Source organism: Nerophis ophidion, linkage group LG03, assembly GCF_033978795.1.
Source record: "Nerophis ophidion isolate RoL-2023_Sa linkage group LG03, RoL_Noph_v1.0, whole genome shotgun sequence".
NCBI classification, from domain to species: Eukaryota; Metazoa; Chordata; class Actinopteri; order Syngnathiformes; family Syngnathidae; genus Nerophis; species Nerophis ophidion.
The window spans coordinates 1675339-1688457 of NC_084613.1; the positions used below are offsets into that span (position 1 = coordinate 1675339).

The following is a 13119-nucleotide window of genomic DNA, read 5'->3' on the forward strand; positions in this document are numbered from 1 at the left end:
TAAATTAAAATGCCATTATTATGTGCTGAGAACCACCAAAAAACAGCAGAATTTTAAATCTAACATGCTTTTTGATGAGGGAAAACTAACGTGTATATCATGAAAATTGTATGAAAAATAATAGACTGAAGTACAAACAACTACAGTAGTTTTATAGTTTTGTAGACTATAGATCGCACTGGTGTATAAGCCGCACCTGCTAAACTTTCCATATATTAGCCGCACCGTACTATAAGCTACACGTATATACTATACATTGTCAAATTACTTATTTACACAGAAATATTTTGTAAATGTTTATCTACATGCCTTCATTTTTTTCCAAATGGTGTCAGTATCACGGCAGTAAAATGGCAGATCAAACAAAACAGAAGTCATGGTCACGGACCCATTAGCTGCAGAAGCTAGCTCTCCAATCAGCTAAACAAACTCAATTACTCCACGGTGATGTTTTTGCAAATTTACTGAAGAATTTGCCAAACTAAAGCAAAACAAAGAGATGCCATCGTAAGTTAAGAATACTCTAACAGAGACACTCGTAAACGTGTTGGCATATTAGCAAATGCTAACAGAGCTAGCTCCATTACATTAAGATAGCACATACAAATATGCGTAAAAAACACTCCTACAGACGGTTTAGTACAGTGATTTTTTAATTATTTTCCACTACGCACCCCCCCATGACGAAGCAAATATTTTGCCCCCCCACACACACATACACACACTTTCCACTGTGACTATATATTGTATAATTTGTCTATAAAATTGTTATAACTATACCTTTCATGGCATTTAAAGTTTATTAACATTAAAGGAAACCACACTCTGGCCTTTGCTGGTCTACCACCGTGGTTACAGTGAGGCCAAGTGCTACGTATGCTTCATCGTATTCTGCTATGGCAAAAAAGGCAGGCATCACACCTTGCCCCACTATTTGAGAATGACTGGTTTAGTATGTAAGAAGTGTTTTAGTTAACTTACAAACGTTGCTTGGAGTGACGAATAACAAATCCATACGACTAGCCACACTATGGACGGAACAGCACTTGTATTTACGGTCGAAAGGACTAAACAAAAGAAAACACTGTAAACGTTCACTTGGGTTTCACTATGTTAAGTGCTTTGAGTCACTGCCTTGATCACATTTGTTCAAAAGATACACAAACAATAACACACTATTATCAGTGTCTTTGCATGTGTTTTATTCAAACAATTTGCATTATTGTCATCAGTGAACAAAAATTCGACGCACCGTTTTCTATACCACAAGGTTCAAAGTGTAGGAAAAAAGTAGTGGCTTATAATCCCGGAATTTACAGGAATGTAATTATAATGTACAACATTTACTTTGCAGATGGGATTTACAACCGCTGTGTAGAATCTGGGTATTACAATCATTCCATCACCGTCTCACATTCCTTTAATAATATAAATACTCCCGAATAATCAACAAGTCAAAATAAAGATAATTATGTATCATTATGCTAATGCTATATATCAGGGCATGTGTGTACAAAACCAGCACACTCTGGGGTACAATCTGGCCAGCTGCATTTATTTTGAGTGAAACATGCATAAATCCTCCACTTAGGTGTACTGTTGCAATCAGAGTAGTACTTACTGTACACGAGGCACACACTGAACAGCAGATGGTAGCAATGGCCATTTGCTAATGAAGGTGGAGGCTACACTATGGTGTGGAAAGGGACAAAATTAAATAAATAAATCGTTATATAATGACTTGTACGTGTCAATAATTAATTGTAATTTGAATAAAATGAATACTTGTTAATATGTAATAAATCTATTGAATGTAAAAGTATATTTAATTAATCATTTAATTGTTCCATCCATCCGTTTTCTACTGCTGGAGACTATCTCAGCTGCATTTAATTGTTCATTTCATTATTTCACGATTTAATAAATGTTTTCATTATTTAATTAATGAGACATTTAAATAATTATTCAGCAGTTTATTTATTGTGTCCCATTTGTCAACTCTACATTATAGGGCGAGATAATGTGGTTGAAAAATATGATACATGTGTTTTATATCGGTCAATATCGACATTTATATAATAAAATTTTTTTTTTTTTTATTTGTTTTTCAATGTAACCTTCCTCTGATTATAATCCCCTCAGCTAGCAAGGCAAAAAGGGAAGGAAATGTCAGCACACGCATGGGAAACATTCAAAGAATGTAAGCACAATTGTAAAATCACACAGTGACTTCTCTAAATGAAGGTGCAAAAATAAGGAATATGTAAGAAATGGTTAATAATGGTACAAAATAGTGCAAAGTATAAAAATGTAAAGATAGACAACCTGAGCCTGTTTAGTGTCAGGAAGTTCCAGCTGTGCTCCAAAGTGGTGTGGTATTACCTGTCTTGGCGGGGATTTAAAGACCCAATTGGTCTTGACTACAAAATCCCCAAAAGTGCCCCACCGTCCATGTGACTTTTCCTGTTTCATCCACAGTTTATTCACTCATTTTTCATGGATCTATCCAAGCAAACCTAAGTGGATTTGTCCCTTTTTTCAGGCGGTTGATGAGAGCGTGGCCAGTGAGGAAAAAACCCTGCAACACATCGAGGGCGTGTCCGAAGCGGTCCGAGTCAACAGCTCCCCCGCTGGAGCGGAGGTGGTAGTGGAGGAGGCTGAGGAGCTCAGGCTGGGCTGGCAGAGACTCAGACAGGGTCTGTGTGAGGCCGAGGACGGCCTGCGCTCCAGCCTGGATGCACGCTGCGACTACATGGCTCGTCGCCAGCGACTGGGGGAGGACCTTGGAGGCCTCAGGATACGACTTCAGGGTCTGGACCAGGACTTGGACAAGGTGGCTGATGTTGGGGATGAGAAGGATTTGACTGAAGAGCTGATGGTCCGCCAGTGGAGAAAATACACGGTAAGTTTTTCTAAAAGCCTTATTTACTCATCCATGACTAAACACATATCACACACTCTTTATTACATGATATAAATAATAACTTTTCTTTTGTCATTTAAATTTGATATTTCCCCTTAATTTTCCCTCACATTTTAAATGTCTTTAAGTCCACATTAACACGGTCTAGTTTGGAAATTGCATTGGCATGGCCACCCTACCCAATTGGCAGCTAGCAATTAGCAGTCTAGTTGCAAGATTGTCTTGCCAGTAGCCAGCAAGCGAGTTGCCAGTTAGTCGTTTGCACACACAAACTCTGAGCAATCGTATAGCACTTTAGTTGCCAGCTCACAATTATCACTCTAGTTCCCAGCTAGTGATTAGCGCTCTAGTTCCCAGCTACTGTTGTCCGCTGTTGATTAGCGCTTTAACTGCCAGCTAGCGATTAGTGTTAGTTGCCACCTAGTGGTTGGTGATCGAGTTGTCAATAAGCGATCAGCAAGTTAGTTGCCAGATAACAATTTACATCCCAGTTTCTAGCAAGCTATTACCGCACTACTTGCCAGGAAGATATTTGCTAGCTAACAACTTGCACTTCGGTTTCCAGGTAGTTATTAGCACACTAGCTGTCAGCAAGTATTTAGCATTGTAGTTGCCAGCTAGCAATTAATGCTTTATTGCAAGCTAGAAATTATTGTGCTAGTTGGCAGCTATTGATTAGCACTTTAGTGGTCAGCTAGCGATTAAGGTTCTAGCTACCAGTTAGTGATTGGCGCTTTAGTTGCCAGCTAACAATTTACCCGCTGGTTTCCAGCTAACTATTAGTGCGCTAGTTGCCAGCTAGAAATGAGTGCTCTAAATGCCAGTTAGTGATTATCGCACTAGTTGACCGTTAGCGATTAGCAGCACTGTGAACGACTCACACTGTCGTCATGCGGGTTCCATGGACCATTCAGGAAGGACAAGATTGAGCAGGTTTGACTCGTTTGATTTTCAAATAAAGAAAGTATTTTGCGTCGTCGCCGTTCCTGCCGCTTGCTCTCCGTGTCTCGCTCCCCGTCTCTCGCTCTCCGGTCCGCGCTTTAGTCGGCCGCATCTCCGTCTCTCGTGTCTTGCTTCCTGGTGCTTCTGCTCGCCGGGCATTGCTGTGGACTCTTCACCTCCTTCAGCCCCGTTCTCTCCTAATTCTCCCCTTTTATACAGTGAGAGGAGATGAGTTGATTGTGTACCGGTGTTCGATCCACACACCTGAACTCGATCATGGCGTCGCTCCCGGCACGCCCCGCCTCGCCACCCACTCGCCACCCACTGGACTTCTCCGCCTCTGTCGGCCCGTCGGCTCCGCCTCTCCACAGGCACTATACTGTTATTTTTAAAAGATCTTAGTGTTTTGCGATACTAAGTACTTTCATGACTAGTCTAATTTCAAACACAATCACTTTGTTATACAACATATAAAAGTACCTCGGCCTGGAAAACATTGACCCCTGTTCTCGAATGCTTCTTGTATTCTGTAAAGTCAGAGACTAAGTTCGACTTTAGTTTATTTGGAACATGCACATAAGATATCCATCCATCCATTTTCTACCGCTTGTCCCTTTTGGGGTAGCGGGGGGTCGCTGCAGCCTACCTCAGCTGCATTCGGGCGGTAGGCGGGGTACACCCTGGACAAGAGGTGGCGACATGAGATATCGTGTTTACAATTTGACAAATTCAACAAGTCCAAAAAGGAGTAGAAGATGCAGAGCTGATTCAATTCTCCTCCTCCTTTGCATCCAAGCATGTCTTCATTTCATTATACTCACAAAAGCCAATCAACTGTGTAATATTTGTAATGCCTTCAATTGATAGAGTTGCTCTGATATCGATGACTGATGACACGTTGATGTGCAATTTCACTGACATAACTGTATCTCCTAGGATGTGAGAAAGGGTGTGGCTATGGAAGAGACCCAAGTGGAGCACCTCAAGTCTCAGCTCAAGGATCTCTTCAGGTTCTCCGAGGACTCTCGCCACATCTCTGATGATGTCCTGGCAGTTGTCAAAGAGCACCAGAGGTATTTGTCCACAAGCTCCTTGCTGTCTCACATAATAGAACTTGTACCTCTTGGATTTCAACTAAACACAATCCAACTCAAACATTTTCATTTGTACTACTTTTGTCTTTTACATTTACATGACGACTAGGGCTGGGCAATATCGCTGAAAACTTTTTCACGATGTAATGGTTTTATATCGGTCAATATCGATATTTATTTATATTTTTTAGGACCTACGGAATATAAGGACCAAGAGAAAAATATTCAATGTAAACATTTTTATTTGAAATGTAACCTTCTCTGATAATAATCCTCTCAGCTATCAGGGCAGAAAGGAAAGGAGTTGTCAAGACAACCATGCATAACACTGAACTACCAACAAAATTAGACAATAACTTCTTGAAATGAAGGCACAAAAATAAGGAATACATAAGAAATGCTTAATAAAGTGTCACAAAATAGTGCAAAGTGTGAAAATGTAAACAGAGAACCCTGAGAAGAAGTATTTTCTGCAGGTTTACTGCACCTTGTATCAATTACAGACCACATTGGTCTGACTATAGTCCATTTTAAAAAATCCCAAAAACCGCCTTACTGTCGAGGTGACTTCTCCTCTTCATCAATGATTTAGTCGCTCATTTTTATTATCTTTTCTCACTTCATGTAAAGAATAAACCTCAGGACAACAAATTGGTGAGTTGAGTTTATACCAAAATGGATACATGGATGATACAGCGGAGGATTGGGAGAATGTCATGTGGTCAGATGAAACCAAAATATAACTTTTTGATATAAACTCAACTCGTGTTTGGAGGAAGAATAATACTGAGTTGCATCCCAAGAACACCACACTTACTGTGAAGCATGGGGGTGGAAACATCATGCTTTGGGGCATTCAAAGAATGAATGGGGCCATGTATCGTGAGATTTTGAGCCAAAACCTCCTTCCATCAGTGAGAGCTTTGAATGCTTGACCAAATACTTATTTTCCACCATAATTTACAAATAAATTCTTCAAAATTCCTACAATGTGAATTCCTGGATTTTTTTTCACATTCTGTCTCTCACAGTTGAAGTGTACCTATGATGAAAATTACAGACCTCTGTCATCATTTTAATCGCTGGCTGACTAAGTACTTTTTTGCCCCATTGTATGTATATATATATATATATATATATATATATATATATATATATATATATATATATATATATATATATATATATATATATATATCCATCCATCCATCCATCATCTTCCGCTTATCCGAGGTCGGGTCGCGGGGGCAGCAGCCTAAGCAGGGAAGCCCAGACTTCCCTCTCCCCAGCCACTTCGTCTAGCTCTTCCCAGGAGATCCCGAGGCGTTCCCAGGCCAGCTGGGAGACATAGTCTTCCCAATGTGTCCTGGGTCTTCCCCGTGGCCTCCTACCGGTTGGACGTGCCCTAAACACCTCCCTAGGGAGGCGTTCGGGTGGCATCCTGACCAGATGCCCGAACCACCTCATCTGGCTCCTCTCCATGTGGAGGAGCAGCGGCTTTACTTTGAGTTCCTCCCGGATGGCAGAGCTTCTCACCCTATCTCTAAGGGAGAGCCCCGCCACCCGGCGGAGGAAACTCATTTCGGCCGCTTGTACCCGTGATCTTATCCTTTCGGTCATGACCCAAAGCTCATGACCATAGGTGAGGATGGGAACGTAGATCGACCGGTAAATTGAGAGCTTTGCCTTCCGGCTCAGCTCCTTCTTCACCACAACGGATCGATACAACGTCCGTTATATATATATATATATATATATATATATATATATATCTCACCTTTTTTGTAAAGGGCGCTGGAAGCCGGCAGAGCCGTCAGCGATCCTGTTCTGTCTCCCTGTAATGTTTGTCTGATTTTGAATGGGATTGTGCTGAAAATTGTAAATTTCCTGAAGGAATAAATTTAAAAAAAAATAATAAATAAAGTACTATCTAATCTAATCTAATAAACAGGGGTCTCCAAGCTACGGCCTGTGGGCCAAGTTCTGCCTGCCAGCCTCTTCAAAACCTGTTGGAATTGTGCCGTTTGTTATCATAAGATTGGTACTAAAAGTTAAAAATAGCGTCTGACTTTGTGTGATTTCCTCTGGGTTTGCCAATATATTGTATTTCTTTAATTCATTTTCTAGTACAAAAAAGCCCTTATTTTTAAGGTGCGGCGGTAATAAAAATGCTGTGATGACGCGCCACGTTCAATGACATTAAGGGGAAACTTGTTACTTCACATGCAGTAGACGTTCAGCCCCCGGCCAATGTGGCCCCCAAGTCAAAAAGTTTGGACACTCCTGATGTACAACATAGTTGACGCAGGGGTAGATCTTGCTGTGGTTTTTGTTTGAGACCAGGGATCTTGTGCTGGAAAAGGTTGCTGACACCCACTGTAAAGAATGTCAACCTGTACAAATGCATTTGACAAATGTTGTATTAAAAGCCTATTTGTACTGCAGTGTGAAATGCAAAGCGGCAAGATTGTGTTCAGAATCCGAGTGTGTCCTGAGAAACACACTCCAGGACCCCTTGATGTCCTTTGGCCAGTGGAGGCAGGCTGTGTCCCAGGTTCTGGAAACTTCTGCTGTGGTCACAGACTTCTCCCACATTGTCATGCTGCTTGAAGAAATTGACGTAAGAATCTTTGCTGCTGCTAAATAAATCTTGTCATGCTGCTTAATGATGACCCCACTCCTCACCTAGCAGTTGTTCCAGGTTAAAAAGTTCTAGTTCAAGGTGTCGAAAGTGTGGCCCGCGGGCTATTTGTGCCCTTTAGCTCATTTCTTAACGGCCTGTGACATAATTGTTAGCATTGTAATATTAGCAGGACAGCTTTTATTTTTGCAGGTATACACCAAGTACACAAATATTTTGTTACTTGAGGAACGCTACCTGTTAGCATGCTAATGTGAGTTGGCTAGCTTTTTTTTACAAATTTTATAGGTATACACCAGTGTCATATGTTGGTACTTGATGTATGCTAATATTTTAAACACATTTTTCAGGTGTACATCGCAGAGTAATATATTTTGGTACTTGACACATGCTACAGATAGTATTTTAGCGTGCTAAAATTCATTTTTCAGTAATTTAGCAGGTATACACCTCAGTGTCATACATTAGTATTTAACTAATCTTAACTGTAGGCATGCTATTATTAGCATAGTACTGTTAGCATGCTAACTTTTTAGCTCATTTTGCTTATATATTTTGTCACTTGTCGCTATCTGACCAACTGTTAGCATTTCAGTTTGGCTTTGGCTCTCCGGCATTCACACAACATTTCTACCCAAATTGCATGTTCTAGCTGTTAAAAAAAATAATCTATGTATTGAACTGTTTTTAAAGGTGAAAACAACCAAAATGGCCCCCTCATCCTTCGACTTGTCAGTCTGTGCTGTTGTTCTTGAAAAGTTTGTTGAGAGTTAGATTAAATGGCTTTTTTTTTTGTGTCTTCACTCAGCGGCTGTTGAAAGACAGTTTTCAGCTGCAGGATGTTCTGAAGAGGCTGAAGACCAGGGAGGACTTGTTGGTGTCAGTGTTGGGTCCTGACAAGTGTGCTGCTCTGCAAGGTGAGCTGAGTGCATCCATGAGGGACAGACAACTGCTGCATGATCAACTGCTCCACAGACAAGGCAGGCTGCAGGTGAGACACCCTCCATAGTTTCATTTAACAGTTGTTGTCCCATAGAAAGATTTCAGACAAAATCATTCAATTATAACGTGTGCCAAACATGACACGTATCCTCCACCTCGGCTTGTAGAATCGTTGCGAGACTGGACCAATATTCATTTGCAGTAAAAGTTATTTAAAGATGAATAGTAGTATACAGCTGGACAAGGCTTTTAGTTGTTTTTTTAACATATTTTTTTAGGAAACATCAGAACCGTATCAACTAGGGCTGGGCGATATTGGCTTCTATTAATATCGCGATATTTTTATGCCATATTGCTATATACGATATATATTACGATATTTTGCCTTAGCCTTGATGCATATAATGACAGCAGTATGATGATTCTATGTGTCTACATTCAAACATCATTCAAACATTCTTCTTCATACTGCATTCATATATGCTACTTTTTAACATTCATGCAGAGAGGGAAATCACAACTAAGTCAATTGACCAAAACTGTATTCATTAATACTCTTAATTCTGTCACGGGTGACTTTTTAAATGAAACAATAAATTAAAAGTGTTGCTATCTTTTTGTAGTAACACTTCTGCTGCATACTTTGCATTGATTGATTGATACTTTTATTAGTAGATTGCACAGTACAGTACATATTCCCTACAATTGAGCACTAAATGGTAACACCCCAATAAGTTTTTCAACTTGTTTAAGTCGGGGTCTACCTTCATCAATTGATGGTACAAATATATACTATCAGCATAATACAGTCATCACACAGGTTCATCATCATAGTATATACATTGAACCACATGTTGCTGTTGTCTGCTTAATATCTTCCCACTTGAAGCCAAACCACCGCCAGATGATGGACCCCCTGCTCTTTATGTTGGGCATTTATTGTTCTTCCTTTATTTGTGATAAGTTTGGCACCATCTCTCTCTTGTATTGTCACAAGCTCCGCTCGCTCAACTTGGCTCAGCTAAAGTTAGCCATGCTGCTACCTCTCTGATCGGCGAGAGCTATGAGGCTAGACTCGCGAGAGTATGTGACGTATGTAAGAAGGAGAACTTGTTTTCCGTCTCTGTCAGAATGAGAGACGAGGAGGAGTTAGAAATGCCTGCAGCTAAAAGCAACTTGACCTGCCTCAGCTAACGTTAGCATGGCTTACATTAGCAACTAGCTTCTAATGTAATGCACGCAGCTTAAAGCAACGGCGTGAGAACATATAATCAAATATTACGATATAGTCATTTTCTATATCGTACAGAGACAAACCTGCGATATATCGCCCAGCCCTGGTAGCAACATAATGTTTTATGTGGTACTAATGTTGTGGTTAATTTATCAGGAAGAAACATCAGGAGATTTTACAAGCACCTTTATTGCTTGTGTCTAAGAGGAGCATCAACATTTGCATTTCAAAATACAAGAAAAATCTCCTGGGACTATCTGTTAAACAATGGGATGTCTCAACATCAATAACTCCTCATCTACTATTTTATGGCACTTTATGAATGTATTACATTGCAAGGGTTCCTCCTGAGGAATCCTGGAATATTGATAATATTAAAAAAATAAATACAATTCTGGGCTTCTTAATGTAGTTTGTAGATGAGACATTTTTTAAGATGTCTGACATCATTTCTTCCTGGATGTTACAGAAAGTCTCAGAAAGTGCAAACTGCTGCGTACTCTTCTTTGCTTACTGACTTTGTCTCCTATTTGTCAAGATACAGTGGTGGTCAAAAGTGTAGGTACACTTGTAAAGAAGATGATGTCATGGCTGTCTTGACTTTCCAATCATTTCTACAACTCTTATTTTTTTGTGATGTAGTGATTGGAGCACATACTTGTTGAACACAAAAACATTCATGAAGTTTGCTTCTTTTATGAATTTATTATGGCTCTACTAAAAATGTGAGGGTCAAAAGTATACATACAGCAATGTTAATATTTGCTTCCATGTCCCTTGGCAAGTTTCACTGCAATAAGACACTTTTGGTAGCCATCCACAAACTTTTGCGTACATTTTTCACCACAAAATTGCTGCACTTCAGCTAAATGTGTTGCTTTTCTGACATGACTTGTTTCTTTAGCATTGTCCACACCTTTAAGTCAGGAATTTGGGAAGGCCATTCTAAAACCTTCATTAAAAATAAGAGTTGTAGAAGTTATTGGAAACTCAAGACAGCCATGACATTATTTTCCTTTCAAGGGTACGTAAACTTTTGATCGCGACTGTATATACACAAAATAGGGATTTTTGTCAGAGATATATTTTCTGTGGTCTTCATTTGATTGAATCAGGGAACATAAAAAGTCACGGCGCTCCCTTTAATGAGCCTACGCTCCCAGTGTTGCGCACAGAGACTTGTCAAGCAGACTCCATGGCTGCAGTAGTAAAAACAAGGTAAACGGGGCCGGTAAGACACCATGAAAGAAGGACAAAAATACCAGCACTGTATTAGAAGAAAGGAGGCATGGGTTAGGGTTATGGCAAAGGTCGGCAACCCGCGGCTCTTGGATCACTTTGATGTGGCTCAGCTGTGTTGTGTTACAGTGCGGATGTTCTCCCGAAATGTGTTTGTTATTCTTGTTTGGTGTGGGTTCACAGTGTGGTGCATATTAGTAAGAGTGTTAAAGTTGTTTATATTACAACCCTCAGTGTAACCTGTATGGCTGTTGACCAAGTATGTCTTGCAGTCACTTATGTGTGTCTGCAGGAGCTGTTTGTTACAGTTGTAGAGGGCGCTAAACTCATTGTCATCATAGCACGCCCTTATCATTGTTGTTTGGGTGAGAGAACTGTTGCTCTGAAACTCGATAGTCTCCTGGAAAACTTGAAATGGTTGGCAAATGTGATGTTGTCGAGCGGCATTGAAATAAAACTGGCGGGACGCACTAATAATAACTTTTCATACAAAGGTGCGGGCCGCGTGTCTGAGACCCCTGGTTAATACATAGCACAAAGCAAAAAAAAACTTTGTACGCTGTGTTATTTCATTTTAAATTTCAAAAGAGTCTAGTTTTCTTTATTTTGTGAAATGTATAAAAATGGCTCATTGAGTGGTAAAGGTTGCCGACCCCTGGTTTCTGGTTAAGGTTAGGCCGCATGAGCATTTCAAATTCTTATGAAGCAGCTGAGTGTAAAAAAAAAGTACCGATATATATCAAAATGACTAATATCGGGGCTGATAATCGATCTGTGAGGAGAGAGTTCATGCAATTTAAGTAGTATCAAAAAGCGAGTAATGGTCAGATAAGTTCCCCTCTAAATGTGTTTTCAAATTGGATTGTTGAATTCAGGCATTGAAAAACAAATAATGGGGAAGTTTGTGACTGCTTTTTTATGTAATTTTTCACTTTGACAGGCCTCCGTTTCAAGAGCTAAGGACTTTGGAGATGCTTACATTTTGATGAGCTCCAAGTTGAGGGGCTTGCGAGACAGGATGGTGCTAGTTGAAGTGCTCCAGCCTGACATCCTGGCCAAGAAAAGTCAGTTTGACCAGTTGAAGGTGAGTTGAAATGTCGGCATGATAAGGACTGTTTGTTTACTTACTTTACAGCTTGTTTACTCACTACCAGGGGTGTCCCGGTTTTCATCCGAGACGATATCAGCAGGAGTCATGCATACTTTTATTATTTTCTAGTGTGGAATGTTAGAAAAGCTTTGATCGAGTGAAGTTAGTCTAACAGAGAACAATGGTCGGTATGAAAAACACTAACTTAGTTATTATTAAGCATCTGGATTAAATGTATGCTGTTTTTAAATCAGTTGAAGTGGATTAATAATTGTGTTTTGGCGCCACCTTGTGGCCACCTTGCTAATGCAGTAAGTTTGTTACTGGATACTTTCTAATACACTTCTGCCTTGGAGACTTTGTACGTGTATGCAATATTCAACTATGGCCTTGTTCACGCTGCAGGTCACTTCTGATTTTTTTATCCAATATGCGACCTGTATCGGATTTTTTCATGTCAGTGTAAACATTGCGATTCCGAATTTTTCAATCCGACCCAAGCCTCTTTGGTATGTGGATAGATATGCCATGCGTCCTTAATGTGAAGACTCCCGCGCTCAGTTCGCATTCGTCCGACCAGAACATCATAAAAAAGTGATGAGCATCATCTTTTTTCACTCAAATAGATGCTTACAAAACAAATAGTTGACAACGGGGAAAAAACAGGTAAAAATAAAGTTTTAGGAACTGGCGTCCACCACTCCTGTTTCCGACTGCCCGCCCACAGACACGCTCTTCAAACACACATTGAAGAAAAATGTCTCGTAAAGTTGCAAGAGCCCAAAAATACATGCACTTTTCTTCTTAATCTTCTCTCTCTGTGAGCACTTTGAGTGTTTAGAAAGGCGCGATATAAATCTAAGTTATTATTATTATTATTAATCTTGCATGCACAATAATTTGGTTGATAGAAGACCGACTAACACTGAAGCCATGTCTCCTTCTGGAAACACTGCAGTGCATGCGACATCATTTACGCAGGCGGGTCAGATTGCATTCACATTATAAATCCCA

At 40.1% G+C, this 13119-nt stretch overlaps 1 protein-coding gene across 1 annotated transcript in view; it reads left to right on the forward strand.

Annotated features, from left to right (window-relative positions):
• Positions 1 to 13119, forward strand: part of syne3 (spectrin repeat containing, nuclear envelope family member 3) — a 64922-nt gene that overhangs the window by 18273 nt on the left and 33530 nt on the right. Inside the window, exons 6-10 of the mRNA XM_061893877.1 lie at positions 2543 to 2902; positions 4802 to 4938; positions 7405 to 7579; positions 8409 to 8591; positions 11956 to 12099. Of these exons, the coding sequence (XP_061749861.1) occupies positions 2543 to 2902; positions 4802 to 4938; positions 7405 to 7579; positions 8409 to 8591; positions 11956 to 12099 (999 nt within the window). The remainder of the gene's footprint in view (positions 1 to 2542; positions 2903 to 4801; positions 4939 to 7404; positions 7580 to 8408; positions 8592 to 11955; positions 12100 to 13119) is intronic.